The sequence below is a fragment of the Anabas testudineus genome, chromosome 6 (genome assembly GCF_900324465.2).
Source record: "Anabas testudineus chromosome 6, fAnaTes1.2, whole genome shotgun sequence".
In the NCBI taxonomy this organism is placed as follows: domain Eukaryota; kingdom Metazoa; phylum Chordata; class Actinopteri; order Anabantiformes; family Anabantidae; genus Anabas; species Anabas testudineus.
In genome coordinates, this window is record NC_046615.1 from 21,904,446 (window position 1) to 21,927,036 (window position 22,591).

General features: G+C 39.1%; 2 protein-coding genes across 4 annotated transcripts in view; both read left to right on the forward strand.

Moving 5' to 3' along the window:
• The first annotated feature begins 2,364 nt into the window (after positions 1–2,364).
• On the forward strand, positions 2,365–19,856 carry LOC113166183 (F-actin-capping protein subunit alpha-2). Its single transcript, XM_026366166.1, has 10 exons — positions 2,365–2,465; positions 12,056–12,119; positions 14,328–14,379; positions 14,528–14,591; positions 15,699–15,905; positions 16,504–16,583; positions 17,478–17,556; positions 17,738–17,809; positions 18,145–18,207; positions 18,713–19,856. Exons 1-10 carry the CDS (start codon positions 2,427–2,429, stop codon positions 18,851–18,853), a joined length of 861 nt encoding a protein of 286 aa, XP_026221951.1. The 5' UTR covers positions 2,365–2,426; the 3' UTR covers positions 18,854–19,856.
• A 791-nt stretch (positions 19,857–20,647) lies between these two features.
• LOC113165905 (suppressor of tumorigenicity 7 protein homolog) overlaps positions 20,648–22,591 on the forward strand; it is a 38,005-nt gene continuing 36,061 nt past the window's right edge. For 2 of the 3 annotated variants that reach the window (XM_026365706.1, XM_026365707.1), the window contains exon 1: positions 20,649–20,834. The gene's annotated coding sequence lies outside the window, so the exon portion shown is untranslated. Of the gene's footprint in view, positions 20,835–22,591 lie in introns of all 3 variants that reach the window. The other variant, XM_026365708.1, reaches the window with a different exon arrangement.

A 22,591-nucleotide genomic window follows, 5' to 3' on the forward strand; every position in this document is an offset into this window, starting at 1 on the left:
GTGGAAGAACTTAGCCGTCAGGTAGCACTTTGGTTTGAGGTGCTCATTTTGTGGCTTTACGAGTTACCTCACAAATGTAGCTGTGAATAACATCGTTGTTAGAGAAACAGGGATACCAGGAAAAAGGCTGTTTTGATTTAGCTGCAGGCATTTTAGCAGAATTACAGATAGAGGTGGATGATAGAAGTCTCCCTCCCACCAACATACAATTGTACTTTAACATTTGAACTTTAAGCTGCTTTAATTGTATTTCATTACAAACCAGAGCTAGAGTTTTGTTATCTGCACATTCATATTTTAGGATGGGACGGCCTCTAAGGAGTGAATGTAAGTTAATACGATGTTATGAAAAAGGCCAAACACAAGTGATATTGTGCATCTTTGCACATGTAAGTGTCACCTTACATGGATTAGGAATTAGCAATGAGCGAGACCTCTGTGACAAATAGAATCTAATCAGCCAGACTTCCTTCCCGCCCGTGCTCAAACAACAACCTCCTAAAGTTAACAGTCATCCCACCATCTGTGATAATATTTAACAGGACGATGTTTCCCCGTTCTCTCTCTCTAAGTAATAAGTTCCATGTTATCTTTTTTGACAGGAATGAGTCAGACACTGAAACTGATCTTATTCCTCTCACAGGAACATGTGTCTGCAGAAAACAGTCTTAGCGCGCCACCTAGTGGTCAAACCTGTGGGACACACAATGTGGTTTTTCACAGATGAATGAGAAATGCTTTGCTTCAAAAGCTGCTCTCTGTATCTAAAGCTAGGTATCCTTAAGCAAGACATGTGAGCTCACTTAGCAAAGAAACCTGTTAAATGTAGCTGACATGATGTCTGAAACTACGGCAGCATGAGAAGGACGGACAGGATACAGAATATGAAGACATAACAAGCTACAGTAAAATACCCAGGACCACAGGGCAGATGTGCTAAAACAGCAATCTACTATGTATTCAATATAAATGATGCACAAGCAGTTGCACCTACCTATGCACGTCACCTTCCTGTTGTTTAACTTCCTCAGGTTCACTAGCTGAAATTATTAGTAGATCAGTTAGTTGGTTGAGAGAAAATTAGTTGGCAATTGATAACGTTATCATTTATCAATCATTGAGGCATTCATTAAATAAACTGTAACATTTTACAGTTTATTTAATGAATGCCTCAAACCCCAACTTCATTATGTTCTCCTTTTCCTCCTTTTTTATTTATTAAATTAATTCTTCTAATTAATCTTGTTACTGTCTGTAAAATAACTTTTTGTGTTTTGTTTCACCAATAAAACATTTCATCTTTCTTTTAAGTAATTTTTTTTTATGCACAAATGCCAAAAATACAGCAGTATCAGCTTCTTTTAAGTTGGTAAACTCAACATTTAGAAGCTATGTGTATATATTAATGCAGACTTTGGGGAATATTTAAACACTTTAAGCTATTTTCTGAAATTATACGCAATAAAAAAATCAACCTGGTATTAAAGGAAATAATTAGAAAATAATGATTGGGTCCATCTTTACAGCATATGGAATCATTTGAATTGAGCATTTTGTGTATTTGTTTATTGGTACAGAGACAAATGAATTGGATATAAGTCTTAAAGCAGAATAAAAGTAAAGACCGGAGCCTCACAGTGAAGAACAGGCACATTGTTGATGGTGTGGTGCATTTGATAACAAGATAACAAGTGATTACTGGAATCGTGGGTTTAGACAGAAGTCATATGGAGCTTCTGGGGCCCTGGGTTTGGAGCATGTGAGCAGTGACTCTGGGTTTGGAGGATGTGAGCAGTGACTCTGGGTTTGGAGGATGCGAGCAGTGACTCTGGGTTTGGAGCATGTGAGCAGTGACTCTGGGTTTGGAGGATGCGAGCAGTGACTCTGGGTTTGGAGGATGCGAGCAGTGACTCTGGGTTTGGAGCATGTGAGCAGTGACTCTGGGTTTGGAGGATGCGAGCAGTGACTCTGGGTTTGGAGCATGTGAGCAGTGACTCTGGGTTTGGAGGATGTGAGCAGTGACTCTGGGTTTGGAGGATGTGAGCAGTGACTCTGGGTTTGGAGCATGTGAGCAGTGACTCTGGGTTTGGAGGATGCGAGCAGTGACTCTGGGTTTGGAGGATGTGAGCAGTGACTCTGGGTTTGGAGCATGTGAGCAGTGACTCTGGGTTTGGAGGATGTGAGCAGTGACTCTGGGTTTGGAGGATGTGAGCAGTGACTCTGGGTTTGGAGGATGTGAGCAGTGACTCTGGGTTTGGAGGATGTGAGCAGTGACTCTGGGTTTGGAGGATGTGAGCAGTGACTCTTCCATCTCTGCACAAACTGCAGCTCAGCTTCGATCTCAGCTGAAAACTGAGGCGAGCTGGGAATCCACCCAGGCCGTGACGTCACTGGCCTCTGACAAGCTGGTGGTGCCGGAAGAAAAGATGGCGGATCATGAGGAGCAGCTATCCGACGAGGAAAAGGTACGATTCCGATTTAATAACACCTTAAAACCCCAGCCCGGGACGTTAGTGCTCCAATTTTGGGTTGCATTCGTGTCCGTGTCTGCGTGCTCCCAGTCGTCGGCTGGCGTTGTTAGATTAGGACAAACCCAGGCCTCAGCACAGTCGCTGCTGCTTCGGCTCTTATTATTTTTAGCTCAACTTCCGCTCATTTGCGAAGCTTAAACGGAGGCTCCTTGTACGGTCCTGACTCAAAATAGGAACCATGTACATATTATAAATCCACTAAAGCTTAGCTCCTGCACCCTTTTTGTTCTGTGGACACCCCGGTACCGCTGACTGCTCGTGTTATGGAAGTTTTCACACACCAAAGATCGCTAGCTGGTTAGTTTAGCTAGCATAGCCGCAGCCTGCTAACAGAAACCGAGACTTACTAACACGCCCTTTTTCACAGCTTGACACCGATTTTCTGCCGCTACCCTCAAAAATAATGAAAGTGGTGACTTGTCAGATTATATTTTGCAGAGCAGAATTTTTATTCGCTGTATGACACCAACTGAATGCATTCTTCATGCTAGCTTGCTAGCATTGTAGCTCAAATAAGTAGCGTTTCACAGTCAGTGAAAATATGTGGGAACTATGAGTTGTAGTAGACCCTTCATCTAATGACATATTTCTAGCATAAAAGGTTTTTCTTGTGCACTTTTCACATGCAAAAGTCCGCACGTACAATATTTTTTCATTTAAACACTGTAGGAATACGAAAAACTGTTATGCAAATGCAGCAGTCCGGCTCGTCCTGTGAGCAGCGGCTGGGACTGATGACACCCTGCAGCTTGAGCGCTCTTCATTTTCTCATTTCCTTAAAAGAGCACACACAGAGCCACACACACTGCATGCATCTGCACGCATCCTACTTGCACTTTATTTTCAGCTTTCAGATTAAGTTTGCCACATTTAGATTCTGCACATATTTCAGCTATCCCTAAATTAGCTTTTTGTAGTGAGGTAAATGGGAAACAAAACTTTTCACACTTGATAACTGCTGCTTGTGACGTGCTGCTGAAATATTTATTAGTTGACACATAGGTAACTGTGTTATTGTAGATGTTATTAGTAACACATGTAAAGATGTTCCTGTGTTTGTGTGTTTAATACTTGGGTTTTGTCACTGATGGTCACAGTACTGCATGCGACTTTCTTAAAACCAATTAAATTCAAAAATGACTAGTAAATGATTAGATAATAAAAACGAGCTACAATCGTAACCTCACTATTATTTATAATGAGTTTACATGCCGGAGATATGTGTACCTCATTCCCTGTGTTGTCTTTCCCGACCTTGTGGTCAAATTCCCACCAAGCTTGTTAAAATCACAGTAAACCATTATGAGCATGACTGTGACTCCTCCGGTTTCCTCGCTGAGGGTTATGTAATACATAAATCAGAGTTCGAACAAGGCCTTGTTTTAGTTTGTTCAGTTTCACACCAGCTTGAGTCATACGTTTTTTAGAGTTCATGCAGTTCTTTGACCCATAGCTCATAGCTGTTAGCTAAGTAGTTTATTACCGGGCTTGGGTGACTATGGACACCTTCTGATTTTGTAATATACCATCTTCAGCTGTACAAGTATGTGCCTACCACATGAATCTGTGGTAAAACTGTTAGCAACTTGACATATTCATTCAGCGAAGACAAATGGAGTTATTTTTATCTTTTAACCGCAGTGGTTTCCACGATTATCAAGTCAATTTCACAGTGTGATCAGAGAGATATTTTAGACCTGAGTGAATGATTGCTGACAACCTGCTAGGCAGACTGGCACAGAAGCAGTTACAGCCAATTTTGAAAGAAGCATTATATTCTCTTAGTTTGATTTATGTGCAACCAAATGTTTGTATTTTGCACTGATTAAAGCTTAGCATCTCCATGCAAACACTGCAGTTGCATTTTGTACTTTAAAATTTGCCTCTCCGGTGCATTTGTTGGGAGCAATCAGCCATCTGCTCCGACCCCTCAGCCTGTTTTGTGCTGCTTTGAGAATAACTGCAAAGCTATTACCTCCTATCACTTTTATCAGTGATGGCAGGGCGATGTCAGGTAATGGCTATCAAAATTTACCAGTTTATTTGAATGACTCTTTTATCATTATTATTATTATTATTATTATTATTATTATTATTATTATTATTTCAACAACAAGCAAACAAAGGGAGATTTCTGCCAGAAGCTGAAGTACTCCCACCTCACAGCTGATGATAGTTTCCCACACTAAAAGACATATCTGCAAACTTGCTTGTGTGGGAATCTAAATTTTCTATGATCTGACATTACTGTGTTTACCGTTTAATCTATATTGGAATAAATAGCTGGGAAACACTGTTTTGGTTGGTGGCCTTACAGCAGTTAACCCAGTTTATGTCTTTTTCAATAGTATCTTTATTTAATACAATAAAGAGTTTGTCTCGGTATAAAAGCTCCCAAAACTGTCCAGGGGATTGAGGAATTTCTGTCTCAGAAACAGTCTTCTTTCTGCCACAGATACAGAGTAATGCTTACAGTCTTAAGTTATTAAGGCACTGCCTTGACTGCTTCTTAAATACAGCAGAGAAACTGCACGAGTATGACAGGAAACCGTCATTACTCAGTGTGTTTGCAGTCAGTTCTTTCGTCTGTACTTAAATGTGTGGACAGGTACCAGAACCAAAAACTAAGTACTTCTAGAATTCTACCTGTCAACTTGATTGATTGTTACTGTGAGAAAAGACCTAAAATAATGATCTTGTAGCCTTTAGCCCTGTTATTACGATATGGTAAGAAAAAAAAAAAAGGTGTCTGAATGTCTGTGTAATAGTTCCTGTTTCAGACGGAGGCAGACTTTCCTGTTACCAAGAAGTGGTTTGGCGAGAACACATACACATGGTAGCGACAGTAAGATTAAGTCATTTCTCCCTTTCAACTTTATCCATAAGTTGCCACTATAGTGGTATCAACAATCAATGGATTTTCCTGTTTGGTTATATGTCTAGTTTGTTGGGAAGAAACTGCTTAATGTTGTCCAGAAATACTGAACATGGTGATAGATTAGGCCACATGCCTCTGTTGGTAAGCAGAGATAAATGGGCAAGCTAAACAAATGTAACAGCTGCTCCTTAGGCATCATATTCCATAGTTTAACCCTTTAGTTCAGGTTTGTAACCATTTCCAAAGAAAGGGAGCTAAAATGTACATTTAAGAGCACAAATGCATCCCTATTTATGTACTTGTTTGTTTGAAGATTTGTTGACGTAAATAATTGCTTCGTTGCCATCAAACCTGTCTCACTTGTTGCTCCCCAGGCAGGGAGATGTTTGTGCTGCATGTCTTCATGTTCCAGACTCTTATTTAAATGTGTAGAGCAGGTGTACTGGGATGCATGTGTCCTGAATAAATGTAAGAATAGTGCTGGTTCTTGAATTCACTGTATAAAAAAATGACCAAGTTAGCATATTAAGCCACTCCACCAACAACGTAGAGTGTAGTGCTGTTAAGAAGAAAGAAATGCATAGATGGATAATGCCTGTCCAAGTATCTATACTGCTTCAGGGGTGTGAGAAAATACACTTGAGTACTGTGGTATTCTGTTTTGTCATTCTGTATAGATTTTTCAAAAACATAATTGATTTTTAATTAATACTTTCCATCATGCAAAGATTTGTTGCAGACAGAAGTTGATTGTTGGATTTGCCAACTGCTGGATGTTTTAATTTCTGATTCTATAAATATATGGTGGTAGTTTGTGCTTTATACTCGGACAGTTTTAAAATATATATTAATATTAATATTTCACAGTGATTACAGTGTTGAAATACATCTCAGTATATTGAATTGTAACTTCTGCACTGTGTATTGTATTGCCAAGGCCTTGCCAACACACAACCCTAGGCTGCACCTGATATCGTCTTTCCAAAGATGGCAGAAACATATACCTTTTTATATAATGCATTTGATGCAGAACTATAACACAAAGTGCTTTGCATGAGAGGTTACATTACAGGAAAAGAGAAGCAAAATGAAAAATATTTAGGATGTCTGTTACCTGTTTTTCTGTCTGTGTAAAATAGACTTTAGGAAATTTAGGATAAAGTAATCTGAATTAATTAAACAGTCTTTCATTGTAAAGCCAGTGGAAACGTCTGACGGCCCTGTCTCTGTATCTGAGTTTTGTTAGACAAAAGGAATGGCAGAGGTGAATGATGGAACTAATGGAATTCCCCTTTAACTGAAAAATGCAAAGACAGAAGTGCTGCCTGTACGTGCCTGCAGCATTGTCAGATATCTGGAGATGAGGAAGGAACGATGCATTTTAGTTTTTCCATCAGGTAGAGTACCACACCTTGAGAGACCCAACCACTAACCTGTGTTAAGGGTTAGATCAGTTGTAAGCAGGTTGCTCATCTTCATCTCCAGAAAATGCTTTTATAACTGATACTTGTTGTTAGGTTTTGTTAGAAGCTTTTTTATTGTTTATTAGAAAACCAGATCAGTAGCCAACATTTAGAAATAGAGCTTCAACCTGACTAACGTCAGGTGTTTCCTATTAAATGATTTATGTTGATTTGTAAGGACACTGTCGTGTCCTCCACACTGGATGTTGCAATGAAGTAATATTATCATCTAAAAATTGCTGCTGGAAGTAAAAAGACTACTTTTACTGGCTTGGCACAGTCAGTTTCTGTATTTATGCAGCAGAGTAAGACTGTCCAGAAACTGCTTCATCATAAATGCTTCATCAGTTACTGTATAAATCATCATTTGTGAAGGGAAAAACAACAACCTTTAATGGGTATCTGTCAATATCTCCGACATTAATTGACTAATTAAAGGACTTGGCACACAGCAGTACACACTGACACATTTATTTTTTCTGTTATTTGTGTTTGATTTTTCCAACCAGGACTGATAAATGAAAGCAAACTCTTACAGACTGAAACAGGTGGTCTGAGCTCTTAAAATGAATGTTAGTAAGGACATTTATGCTTTTAAGTCTGTTTGACTCGTAGTTAAGGGGCTGAAATTTGTGGTGTGATCCTTCTGCTAAGATGGTAAAGCAACAACCTGAGTGAGCAATAAAAACACAACAGTTTAAAAAGAACATAATGTCCCAGAAAGTCATTACTCTCTATAACATGTACTCAAAAATATGATCCTAACTGGTAGGGAATAGCTCTTCTGTGAAGCAGCAAGCTTATGCTTCTGTGGGTCTTTTTTATCTCCAACATCAGACGTTGCCCTTATTTCTTCAATTTAATCTTGAGTCAACCAGCCACCACCTCTTCTCTCTTTTGATTAGTGCAGAAAGGTTCCTAGCTAGCCTACAGCTGCCTGACAGACATGCTCTATCTGCTGTGAACGTATTATTCATAAATTATTGCACCCATTACCCAACCCCCAATATTCCACCAGTACTACCAGACTGGTTTTGCTCTTGGCTTGTCTCGGGTGCAATGTTTCAAGATGGCAATTCTGCTTTTCCTTTTTTGTCTATAATTGAAGTTGGGGCGTGCCAGGGAAGACGATCAAACTCAGGGAGATGATGCAGCTTAAAATGCCCACAGGCCATAAAATTTCCTCATAACACACACACACATTTATTTCTATGCTGTTGTCACTATTTTCATGGATTTGGATTGGTGTAAGTGTGGTTTCAGTGTCAGTGGGTGTTGTTTGGATTTAAGAAAGGGTGCTCCCTTAGAGGGGGTAGGATGGGGTTAGTACAGTGGGAGTGTCTGTTGTGGGTAAAGGAGGGGTTGTTGGGTAATATGAGGAAGAATATACAGTGAGCAAGTCGAAAGAAAAGAGAGCAGCTGGTGTCTAGGCCAAGACAGGACAAAGACACAAGGATCCCACACTACAGGGGGGGTGTCTATGTCCCACAGTCTTTGTGTGTGTGTGTGTGTGTGTCTGTTTGCTCTTGTATTATTATTTCAGCTCCTACGTTAGCTTAAGTCTGTATGCCAACTCCTCCTCAGCCAGAAGAAACGTATTTCTAACAAAAGAAAGTCTCTGTCCAAAAGCATGATTGACAATGACTGTTACTGGGACATATTTAAACAACACACACACAAATACACGTAGCAGAAATTCAGCCACATTTGCTGCCTCTCTGTTCCTGTGAAATGGCTAAACTGCAGTCAGTCCTTCTGTTTTCTCCAACTGTACAAGACCGTGTGGACAATCATGCGTGTTTGTACAGTGACAAATCACTCGATAACAAATTGTAGATGTTGCACCCTCCAAAATATTTGGTTCATTAATTATTTCTAGGTTTGCCTTTATGTAAATGTATAATTGATGGTTTGATAATTTGATTGGTGATTGATTATTTAGTTAATATAAAACATCATCAGCATTATTGGTGTGTATCACAATAGCACTTCTTTCTGGGAACTTTCCCTAGTGACTGTTGTTAAAGGAGGTGATACACATAAAACTGTTGAACTTATTATGAATGTGATTGGCCGTGATGACTAATCGGACCAGACTGGGTCAGTTTGTTTTGACAGTTGTTTGAAAATCTGTGATATGTAAAGATTATAATCTTCAGTTTTTTAGATCCAGTTGCTGTCAGTTCTTCTTTCAACGTCTTGTTTGCGATTGATGTCACAACTGGAAGAGACAACTTAGCAGTAGGGTGTAAGCTGTGGTCTCAACTCGTCTATGATCTCACTTTCTTTTCAGTGCTGCTGGTTTCTGTCCATGATTTCTTTTGTACAAATGTCAGATTTGGTAGACTGATGAAGTCATTTGTTCCACAGGTTTTTAGAAACGGACTGTAAGTGTGACTTGTCCAGTCTAGGTTTCAGCTAGTCGCCATAAGTTTTCCTGTCTTTTGTAAATAATATTATTATATAATTATTATAATAATAATAATAATAATAATAACTCTCTTCGCTCTTCATGTAACATGACAGCATTCAAGGCTAAAACAAGTCACACAGCTTCAAAGTGTCCCACCATAAAACACCAATTACCTCCATTACAGAGGGTTAAATTTGTTATATTCTGTAAAGTTAGTTTTTGGTTGAGGTTTTCAGAAACTTACTTACACACTTACATCTAGTTAAATACCTTGATGGTAGAAAGGTGGAACAATAGTGCATGAAACAGACTACTTCCTCTTATCAGAACAGTAAGTCTCTAGTTTCACCACATGCAGTACCATCTTTATATTCACCAGTACCTTATATTCACAAGAATATTTATATCAAGCATAGTTGCAAACATGAAAACATGAAAGCTCCCATTCAACCTCCAACAAATGTTTGGAAAATGCCTGCTGTATTGTAGTGTATTCCTGTATTGTGAAAGCAGGATGTAGACTCTTGTCTCAGTACATTAGTAGAACTTGTTTCAGGTTCTTGGGGGGAAGAGGAAGTATTACTCTGTGTTTTACTAGCTTTTAACAGTCAATACCTTACTCATAATCTGGTAATGGAGTATCCCTGTCTTCCTCCTCCTGTCAGTGATTCATTTAAAGCCACTTCGCCCTCTCTCTCTCCTTTCAGTACACCTTAAACAGTTAGTGTGGTTGTGCTGTCAGATGTGATTGTAAAACCATCCCTGCCCATTGCTTTGCATTCTTTCTCCCGGTAGCTGTAGGCGCTACACAGTTAATCCACTGAGTTGTTCACAGGAGGAGTAAAATATTTGTCCTCAGAATTGTTTAAGCCAATGTTTTGAATGTTTAAAAGTCCTGAACATTTTTCATTTAATCCACACTGTCACACTCTCTGTGAGAAACAAAGGTCATGTGAAATTTGAATCTGAATTATTACAGTTTATTTCAATCATTCAGATTTAAGGTGTGTTTGAATTGTAAACCATATAAACTGTAGGTGTGACCGTCTTTCCATGTGTGGCCTGAATACTGGCTACCTGTTCAGGTTGTACCTTGCTTCTTGCCAAAGGCATATCGGGTAAAGCCCCAGCCCCCCTTAAACCTGCACAGGAGGATAGGTTTAGATATTGTATTTATGGAGGTCATTACAGTATTATATTACTCTAAAACAGCAGTGAGGACACGAGAAAAAACACAGAAAAACAGTGTAATATTATTATCCAGTTTGTGACTGTACACGCTTCAGGAATGACAGTGGTCCTGCTCAACTTAAACTCTATTAATAGACGTTATTGAAACCAGATCTGGGCATAGAGAGAGTTCAGGCTGGTGTCAGGCGTTTGACTTAGTTGAGGTTTACTCAGTTGATCTCATGTACTCACCATTATAAATGCACCTGTGTCAAAATCAAAAAGCCACGTGTGACTAATAATTTAGTCACTTGTGCCCAGTTAGAATATGTTCCTTCCAGTTTAGCTTGAACAGTGGTCTCAGAGCTGGAGATGGCATGAGATATAAACCTGAGATGACCACAGTTCAGATTGTATTGTTTGCTGTGTTTATAAATGTATTTTTAAAACAATTAAGTTTAAGAAATTATTTTTAATTTATATTTTCTTACAACTTGAGTCATCAGAACCTGTTCATCAGTCCAAGAATAGCACCCTGGAGTGTTAGGGAGCTGCTCTCTGTTATGGAAAGTCTGTTTACACTCACATCCAGTGTAATGAGGGAGACCCAATGCAAATTACTGTTCCCACAGGGATTTCAAGTCCCAAACACAAATTTTCACCAGCTGTTTAAAGCGCATGTATGTGCACTCACATACATGCACACATCTATTGTGTTATGAATTTTAGATGGTTCAGAAAAAGTGGGTCATGATGGTCTCATGACAGCAGATTAGACTAATGCAGATAAACTTTGATCTTAACATCACACACACACACACACGTTTCTCCCCGAGTGCCGTCTTTTCTCTCAGCATCACTCATTAGCAAGAATCAATCTGCATCTGTGCACCGGTGCCGGAGCACTTGTATATACACACACTAATAAGGGCCCAGGGGGCAGACACACACTTACACAAATACTCTCACACACATAAATACATATATGAACAGCTTCAGTGATGCACCAGCTTGTGAGACCAGGGGGGTCCTGGCTGTGCCACTGTACTCCACCAGCAGTGGGGTGTGTTATTAGCGGGAGGGCAAGAGAACGAATACGTACTAAAGTACTCAGCACATTTTTATGTCCTTATATGGTTGTAAACCATGCGGGGGAGGGAGGGGCAGTCGTTTCGCTGTGTTTGACATGTGACCTGGAAACAGGAAGTGTTGTGGGGCAGCAGCAGATGAGAAGTGAGGAAGGGGAAAAGTGAGCGCTTAGACTGAGAGAGACGCTGAAGCCGCGTCACTCCACCCTTCAAACCACTGACACGGTAGCATTACACCCTCTGTTGGCCACAGTGCATATATGGTGTACTTGAGCACTGGGGTATCAATACCCCAGTGTATAAATAGTAGATATGGAGTTTACTGGGCACTGTAGATTCAAATGTTATTAAAGTACACATTACACAGAATGGACCTTTTGTAAGGTCTATTTTGGGGATGAATGTTTATCCACTGTACTAATGTTTAAATTTAAAAAATCCATCACAGACAGCATTAAATGTGGAGCTGCAGATTACAAATCTTAACCTGTACATTGTGTCTTTGTTTGCAGGTACGCATAGCAGCTAACTTCGTTATTCATGCCCCACCAGGAGAGTTCAATGAAGTTTTCAATGGTGAGTTTCTTTTTCTCTTTTAAAATGTGCATTTTAAAACCTGTTAATTCACTGTCAGGTTAAGTTTGATGTTAGTACTTGCTTGTCTGTATCTGATTACACAACTACTCTTACCCTTTTTTAAACCATTCACCACCTTTGATAGACACTCAGCCAGCTAATTCCTTTGAGAAGTGACAGCTACAGTCGTAGCAACGATAATGCTAAACAAAGCTAAGAAACAAAGTAAAAAGAAATATCTCTGTCCAACATCAACTGCCGGCACAGATTAAACTCTGTGGTGGTCAATCCATGTGTAAAAGTGATGTGTCATGCTCCCTGAACCACTCTTTCACAATTTGAGCTCAATGAATCCTGACATTGTCATCTTGGAATATGCCCGAGACATCAGAGAAGAAGAAATCCATTGATAGAATAAACTGGTCATTCAGTATATTCAGGTAGTCAGCTGACCTCATTCTTTGGTCACATAATGTTGCTGAACCTTGACCTGACCATCTGCAGCAACCCCAGATCATAGCACTGCCCCCACAGGCTTGTTCAGTAGACACTAGACATGATGGGTGCATCCCTTCACCCGCCTCTCTTCTTACCCTGATGCTCCCATCACTCTGGAACAGGGTAAATCTGGACTCATCAGACCACATGACCTTCTTCCATTGGACAGTTCTTAACCCAGTTTTAGTAGTTTCATCAATAACATAATAACACAAAAGAATTCTGATGTCTTTTTTGAGAACAACCATAAAGACCTCATAATGCTATTTGAAAAAGTATGTGAACCTGTGCAATATTGACCTCCTAAACTAATTGAAGTCAGGTATAAGCATACTTATTTTAATGGTTGTTTTCAATAAAGACATGAGAGATCAGATTTTCATTTACGTTATTATTTTAGGCACATAATATTTGGTGTACTCTTGTTAATAATTTGTTATGATTAATTAATTAATAATTTAGAGTTCGCCTACCTTCAGATGTGTTTACAGTTTCATACTTGAGACTTTTCCATTGCCGCCTCCTAGAGGAACAATATGTCATGTACACAACAACTTCTTAGAACTTAATTAACCTGCTGCAACTCACAACACTGTATTGCATTTTTCAGAGATAATCCACGTCGACAAAATAAGCAAAGTTAATTAAAGGAATAGACAGTTTACACCTCATACACAAGCGTAACTAATAATGTTGATAATGGCTGCTCTTCATCAGGGGTTTGTCTAAGTGAGCAGATTTGAAATTAATAAAGTACCTGACTACATGCACAAAGTGTTGGGTGAATTGGCAAGCATTGTTTTATGATTTGTTTGTTCCAGTTCACTGACCCTTGGTAGTTGAACCATGGGTTTATTTTAGTTACTGTAGGCGTATGGAAACACATATAACAGTCCGCTGATTGCTGCAGTTTCTAGAACACAACATGTAGGGTGAAGCTGATTCAGGGTGATCCTACTCCTAGCTTGTGGTTTTAATGCTGAAATTAAATTAGCGAGGAAGAATTAAAATGTCTTGGCCAGGAAATAGCTGACATAAGAGAAATTTATGGAGAGGTAATGGAATTTTACATCAGAATGCAATTTTGCAGATGGATTGCTTTGTTACAATGGTGTCATGTTTGATACTGCCAACGGGTGGTGCCAGATTGTTTTCAGTGGCTTTATCAAAGAACTTGAGATAAAGGTTTATTGTGGTGAGACAGAGCATTCTTTTTGCATTTCCAGTTGGTAACCAGAATCTGAAACTGAAACTGTGTCTGTTCATGTGTTATATATTGTACCAGTATAGCCACAAAGTGAAATGAGGATATGATGTTTTGGCCAAATTGTATTGCACCCTGTAGCACAAGCGTCCATGCCACACTGTCAAAGTAGTACCCGTTGAGAGTATGTTTATGTGTTTTGGCATGGTTAAATTCTTGTCCTGCCTCAATAAATGTCGTTACCTCAGAGGAATGCTGGGGGGCTGACTGTCTGCCTCTTATCACAGCCAGACAGCTCCATGCACACACACCAACACACTAAAACACAGTCCCCCGTTCCCACTTTGTCCCCTTTCATCTCTGTGTGATTTTTATAGGCTATTCCACTGAGTTAATTTACCATGTCTGCTGCAAAGACTGACTGCAGGCAGCAGTCTTTTGTGCCCGTGTGTGTGTCATGGAGCTAATCTGCTATACCTGTCTTCTTTGTCTCCTCATAACCTCAGATGTGCGATTGCTGCTCAACAATGACAATCTTCTCAGGGAAGGTGCAGCGCAGTAAGTCTTCCCTTCCCTATTTTCCTATTTTAACTAGAAAGTACTGAGTCATCATGGTTAGTGGTTCAACAATCAGGGCCAGTGTTTAGACAAAGTAATGAATTTGAAGTTTGAAGTGTTTAAAGTAACGTTGTTCTGTCTTTCACAGTGCATTTGCACAGTACAACTTGGACCAGTTTACCCCGGTGAAAATCGAGGGCTATGAAGATCAGGTAAGTTGTATGACGTTGTGGGTCAGAAACTGACTCCTCACACTCTCCACCCTAAACATGTCTCAAACACACTGTTGATTGAGTTCATGTCACATGAGTGTTATTGCTGCACGTACCTATTACTTTTCAGCAGGGACACATTTGTGTTATTTTTTGTTAAGGTTTTGAACAGCTGCAGCACTAATGTGTTATTTAGCATGAACATTAAAAGTTAAACATAGGCACAGTTTGTAAACTACATCCATATGTTTAACAGTCACAGATTACATTCCAGGTATGAAAATCTCAGTTTTAGTCCTAATATTTCTTCAGTAATATTATAGTACAAGAAACTTAAAGTAACAGTCCACACTTTATTAGTTCTAAAAGAACATAGTGTAAAGAAAAGCCAGTAACAAAAACAAGATAAGCAGTGTGATGAATGGACAATTAAGGTAGGAAAGTAGTTTTTAATATTTTGGCATTAAAAGTGGACAAGGACGTTTAATCAAAGGATCAAACAAGTCCCAGTGGTCGATCGCTGTTTCTTCCTTCCTTCTTCCGAAAACAACATCACAACACATCTTTATTTTAATGTGCTGGCTGCCTCTGAGTTTCTGTGAAGGTTGAACATGGTGGCAAACGAATGTGACTGTGTGTTGGCCTTAGTAATGATTGCAGCGTCTTATGTAAAGATGTCATCATGTCCCTCTGTTCCCACATTGCGGGTTGAAATCCCCTGTCTGATACCCAGCAGGCTGAGCTAAGTGTTGAAGTGGAAGACAGGAGATGGAAAGTTCAGACTAATGTCTGTTTTCCTGTCTTCTTTTGTCCTATTTTCTTTTCTGATTTGTTGTTATTGTTGTTTGTTTTTTCATTTGTTGCATCATTTTAATCTCCATTCCTCTCAAACTCTAAATTGTTCAAACTCTCCTGTTTTTCTGTTCCCGCCTTTTACCACCTGTCTCCTTTCCATACCCTGGGTCTTTCTATATTTGGTCTTATTGCCAATTTCTGTCTTTGTGTCTTAATTTTATCTTTCTGGCTTTTCTTATTCACTTGTCATTACCATCTCTCACCCATGTTTCCCATGTTTCCCCTCTCCCTTCCTATTTTTCTCCTGTCCAGGTCTTAATTACAGAGCATGGTGATCTTGGGAACGGCCGGGTCCTGGACCCCAAGAACAAGATCTCCTTCAAGTTTGACCATCTGAGGAAGGAGGCCAGCGACCCGCGTCACCATGACGTTGATAGTTCCCTGGAGGGATGGAGGAGTGCTGTGGACTCAGCCGTCAGGGCTTATGTCAAGGAGCACTATCCCAGTGGCGTCTGCACCGTACGTCCCAATCTTCCCCCAAGCATGTGGTCATACCGAAGGGAATGACCCCATAAAGTGAAACTTTTGTATTTGGTCAATACTTTTACATGCAAGATGTAGTTTTACTTCAACCGTTGTGTCTTATTCTTTTATATTTTTATGTTATATTGTTATAAAGTCACCGCTGCTCTAAACAGTTTGTGCGACTTAACCCAAGTCTTTTGTAGCTCACCAAAGTAAAAGTAACTCCTTTCATTTCAACACACCAGGCTTTATGATGTTAATTTGTTTAAGAGCAAGTAATGATTTGACCCCACTCAGTACAGTACAGGAAGTAATGTGATGTTTAAAAATGGGTGTAGTCTTCTTTATACAGCTTCTGTTATGCTACTTATTTATTAATGTAAAGTGAACACAGTGCAGTTGAGAGAAGAGTTGTACTGTGAGTTTGTTGTGTGTGTTTTGCCTAATTGCCTATGAACACACCATATATATTGTGGTGTCTAAGTTACAGATCAGCATTAGATTACTTTTTTAGCTGTTAACCACAAACCACTGACCTTCCTGCACAGTAAAGTAGAATAAGCTCTGACAGTGTTGTTGCTTCTTCCTTTAGATTTACGGGAAAACCATTGATGGACATCAAACCATCATCGTGTGCATCGAGTGCCATCAGTTTCAACCAAAAAACTTCTGGTATGTTTGATTGCAGCCTTTCCAGTTTTAGAATTGGATAAACATGTCATGCTAGATTGTCATTTTACTTAAAAACAAAACACCAGCAGGGCTGTTACAATTCCCAGCCATGGTTCATAAATCAAACCATATCTTAATAAGCCTTAAATGTACAAGACGCTTCAAAGGCATTACTTTAATTGGCACTTAACTCTGGAGCATTAGGCTGTTGGGCCTCATAAGTGTTTCTGAGCTGTTTCTGATCACTTAATCTAATTGGATAAGGACAGCAGCAATCCTCTTTGCTTACTAGGCTTATGGTTATTGGGTGTAATGATCCAATCAGCTTCTGTGTGCGACTGCCACCATTATCAGAAATGAGGAACATTGGGTAAGATCGTGAAACTGAAATTGACATATGCTCTGTATATTTAACCTATTTATCTTTTGATTCAGGGTCTACACAAACAAGAATAAACAGCTGGAATAGTCTTTATCGTACATGGATTCAGCAATTATGTGATTACATTACAGCTCATTGCTTTCAAATTGCTGAATGAGTGGTCGGCCTACTTCTTATGTGACTAGAACTCAATTCCTTCCTAGAATTAATAAAATGTAAGTTTTAGGAGAAAGGGAAAAATAATATAAAGCATCTTGGTGAGTTGTTGGGGTACCCTGAGCTTCTAGAATCTCTTCAGTACTTCTTGTGCCAATAAATCTTGAATTGGCTTATTTACTACTGCTATTGCATCCTGAACACGCTAACGTTTGGTCGTATGTGATCGCGCCCTCCTGTAAAGCAGTGAGAGTTAACCATGGCAACTCCCATCACTGTTGTGACTTTTAAAGGCATGGTATTAAAAGATTAAATGAGTGGTTTTAAGCCTTATTTTCCTCTGTCTCTTTGCACAGGAATGGACGCTGGAGGTCAGAATGGAAATTTACCATTTCCCCCTCCACCACTCAAGTGGCAGGAATCATGAAAATACAGGTATTTAGTTTGGGTCTATGTTTCCCTGTGAAGAGACAGACAGGTTTGTTGTGCTGTATGTGAGAGTATGTCAGACTAGAAAGCCACCATGATCCCCTGACCCAGCTTATATCGCTCCTAATGTGGAGATTCAGAATATTTTTAGTGCCAAATGAGCTGAGCCTATTTTTCATCTTTCCAGGTTCATTACTATGAGGATGGGAACGTTCAGCTGGTGAGCCACAAAGAGGTCCAGGAGTCCATGTCAATTTCTGTGAGTATAATTCCTACAAGATGTTATTTATGTGCACAGAGACAGACCAGGAGATTTCATGTGCTGTGTGCAGAGCTTATATTAGCTTACATAACTTATATTTTATTTATGTATTTCTGTTGATTGTAGCTCTATAATCCAGTCCACCCCAGTTCTGTTTTTATCTTCTGACAGTGCCCTCTTAACCTGCTGACAAATCCCCAGGGACGTTTTTCTGGTTATTTCCAGTGCGGAGGTGTTAGTTTGTGTGCACCTTGACCCAGTCTTTTGCTTATGACACTTTTGCTTCACGTCTGCTCTTAAAGTGACTTCTGTGTCTTCCTGTCACCTTTTAGAATGAGGCTTCAACCGCAAAGGAGTTTGTAAAGATCATGGAGGCTGCAGAGAACGACTATCAGGTACATCATCTGAAGGGACGTTGGTTGTGGTTAGATGGGCATTTGAGCCTTTTAGCCAGTGTGTGTAGAGTTCTCACACCTAACCCTATCTGAAACTTGTATCTACTGATGATTTGTTTTTTAGATTGAGATATGTAGTTGGCTAAAATGAAATATCAGAAAGTGCTAAAGTTTCACTCTTGTTAGAATAATGAAATCTTTCAGTTTCATTTTTGCAAACCTGTGTTTTTTATACTCCGATGATACATAAAAAGCTGAGTCATGCTGATGAGTGTGGATGCTGTTTTTCAGAAAGAACTCTTCCTTTTTTATTAAAAGAAAATGACTTGACTTCCCTAAAACTGTTAGCAAAGAGCTTTTTAATCATGCTGCACATTCAGTTTGTAACAGATAAAAAAAATTTACATTTCTTATTTCAAAAACCTTAAAATATTTATTTTTAAAAAACCTATACCCCTTTTTCCTTCCATTTCCCTCTAACTTTATTCTTCGTTATTTCTTCCAGACGGCCATCAATGAGAATTACCAGACCATGTCGGACACTACCTTCAAAGCCTTACGCCGCCAGCTTCCTGTGACACGCACCAAGATCGATTGGAACAAGATTCTGAGCTACAAGATTGGCAAGGAGATGCAGAATGCTTAAAACAACAGAGAAGACGACAACAACAGACAACTACCCCCACCCTCACCCCCTCCCAAACAATGTTGCATGACTGGATAGTTGTATCGTCTTTGTACAAAAATTAGACAAATGGGGACAAAGAAAGGTTTGGTCTCACAGCCATATGTCACATTGAAGTTCTACTTTTATTGATGTTATTTTGTTTTTATACAGATACTGTTAACTCCCCTGTATATTGCATCAATGACGATAAAGATAATTGATTTTGGCAAAATATATGTTGACAAAATGTTACAAGACATAGGAAAGAGGGCAGACACTCGTATGCAAAAAAAAAACCCTTAAAAGAAAATACAGTATCACGTGTGCAATATTTATTGTGTCCGTGAGACCAAGCCTTTATTTGATCTGCTGAAAAATGGTTTGAAATTACAATGATGGTGAAATGAATCATTTTGGGAGACTTTTATCTGCATTTACTTAAGAGCTCAGATATCATGGCTGAAAAGAAAGACTCCCTTCACTTCACGGTTAATGTCCCATACGGTCAACAACAACACAATCTTTGTGATTATTGACTGGTATATTTGGCACAAACAGGTCACCACTGTCAGCCACCCAGTGTTCTTGTTCCCTCATTCTGGTACTTCCTCACCGTTTGTCCTGTATGTGAGATCTCAAGCTCGCAATGCTCCTGGCTAAATTGCCTTTTTGACTTGACATCGTCTGAACACTCCCACAGCTCAGGGGAGTTCTGTGACCACCTAACAAGCTGAATTAACAAAGTCATCAACCGCTAAGTAATGTGCATAATGTCCAATTTACAATAAAATCAAAATGTATCACTTCCTCCTCCAGTGCTTATTTTTATTAAAAAAACAGAACCTGACTGTATTATATAACAAGGCACATTGTAATATATACATGTATGAAACATCCTGTCTGTCAGTTTGGTGATTTATTTCCATGAGATTAATTGTAATTCAGTCACAATTATGTTGCATTAAATGACAAATTTTCTATTCACTGACTCACTCATATTTTCTAACTCAAACATTTTTTATAGTGAAAGAATTGAAAAAATATAGTGTAAGGTGTAATACATAATCATAATAATCATAAGTGTAACTATTAATTTTGTGTCATGATGCCAATAAGTAGAGGAAGTTCCTGCTTTTAAAAAGCAGTAAACTCCTGTATTAATTTTTGTGATTAAATTAAACTTAAATATCATTTTCTGCAAAATATCAAGCTGCAGTTTTATAAAATCTTCCAACAGTGTTTCCCGAACTGAATGACATGAAAATGACTTGATATTTACACAGAGAATATCTGCAACCTGCATAAAAAACTGTTTTATGGTTTGTGAAAGAATAACAACCACAAGATTATAAACTCAATAATCAAATAAAAATTCAAACTGATGTTCATATATAAATAATCTATAATCTGCTTCACATATGATAAAGGTAGAAATATGGGAATTAAAATGGGTAATTTAACCACTTAGTGCACATTCATAATACATCATAACTATTATTATTATAGTTTAAAATATTTGATTTATTTACAGTCTATGAGTTTAAATACCTTAAAATTAACACTACTTGTAACTGTACTCAGTTACAAACCACAACCACAGCTTTAATTTGACATGACTAGCTAACGTCCGTCTCACTGTGCCACAGCCTCAATCCTGCAGTGTGTATATTTATTATTTTATAAACTATGACAGACTATTATGATTTTAAAGTGTCTTTATTTCGACTTTGCTTTAGATTAGGTTACCGTTAAATAAGTGACAGCGACATCCTTAGGCGGACTCAGTTAGCGAGCCGGTGGCTAATTGGTAACTGTTAGCCGGCTAACGTTAGCCAGTCCCGTCTGCAGACACGTCTACACTCAGTCCGCAGTTGGAGACTTGACACATGTAAACCTGCTGGTGGAGAAATGCCAGCTACAAGTAAGGATTTAACCGGCGTTCACATGTACACAATTTGAGGTAAGCTCGCACACACGTCGCTTTGACAGGTCTCCACACGCTGCCATTCACGGAGTGTCCACTTTTGTAAACTTTCCATGTTTTGCAGACGTTAGCGAGCTCATGTTAGCCGTTACCTAGCTAGCAGGGTGAGCGGCTAACCCTTAGCCAAGTGGAACCAGAACTCCTCATGCTTGGAGCCGTGAGAGTCTGATGTTAGATGCACATTAGAACCTCAACAAGATGTTCCGAACTCCCATTTTAGTAGTTTTCCATGCCAAGCACCATACGTCAAGTCAAGAGAGCGGAGCGTTGTGTGGTTTTTAATTGTCTTTAGAATGAGTCAGTGCGTTATATCTAATCTGCGGAGTTTACAATGTCAAAGCGTTATAATTCATACAATGTGTGCCAAGTCTTCTCTGTTAGGGGGAAACCCCCTAAGTGAGCAATCAGTAGTAAGTAAACTCAGTGCTACTCACTTTTAAAAGAAATGTAAGCCTAACTTGGACCCCGGAGGTCGCCGCTGCTTGTTAGCCTTGTGGACCCAACTGTTGACCGGTGCAGGGCGCTGAGCCCGGCTCGGTGCTCCACTCGGCTTCATGTGTCTCTGCTCACACAGCAGCAGTGAGGAGTCTCCTGGGACTGTGCTGAGCAACACATGGAAGAATGTGCTCAGAAAGTCTGCCGGCACAAAAAGGCTGGTTGAAGAGCCTTAATAGTAGTGTGTGTGTGTGTGTGTGTGTGTGTGTGTGTGTGTTGAACTGAACTGTGAACATGACCACTTGAAGTTAAGGTGGAAGGTTTTCTGTGACATTGTGCTGCTGACTCTGTTATTGTCACCACTTGCATATAAAAGGTGTTAATTTGCAGTATGTACCTTCTGGATATCTGTCTGACAAACCTCTGACCTTATAGTAGTCTAGAAAAGTACACATTACTTTGATCGTTTCCACTCCTTAAATTGTATTAGAAATTATAACCCTTATCAATTTTGCTCAGTTATTGAGATTTGAGAATATAACCATCCGTCTCATGGGAATCGACAAAACTCTATACAGGAAAAACATGATACGATGTTATCAGACTGTCGAGGTTTTGATGCAGATATATGTGAATGTCTTCATTAAATATACCTTTTTAAATGCGTCTTTAAACTTGAATTTGATTGTGAGCTCTTCCAGTCCATGTGTTGAATGAAGTGTCTAGACAGTGAACCTCCAGTTGGTTTGGTAATTCGAAACAACCATCTGTCAAAGGTTTAAACCAGTTTGGGGAAACCTCAGATGTATTATATCAGTTTATTTATTATTTAGTATCTTTTAAACAAAACACTGGCTAATCTTGTTCTCAGTGTAGCACAAAAAATAAACAAGGTGTCTTTACCTGGTGAGATAAAACTCCAATTTCTTACATTATGCTCAACAACAACAACAGGGAAATATTTGCTGTCAATATATCAGATGTTAGACTTCTAAACCGTGCGTTTTCAGTAGGATAAAGCTGCATTACTAGAGGTATTGTTTTACACTGCCACTTCATTGAAGGAAGGTGTTTTTATATAGTTCGAGCATGGTTTCCCTTTATCAGAATTGAGTCATAATATACAGCTGCATCTTAGCTGCAAATATTAATATAGGAAACTTTGGATTGATGCAAAAAGCTACTCTGTACCCTGACTGACCTTATTTTCCACGTTCTAAACTGAGAGTAACATGACATTGATAACAAGGTTTCACTTCCTCTTCTTATTAACATCAGTAGATCACTGATGTTTCTTT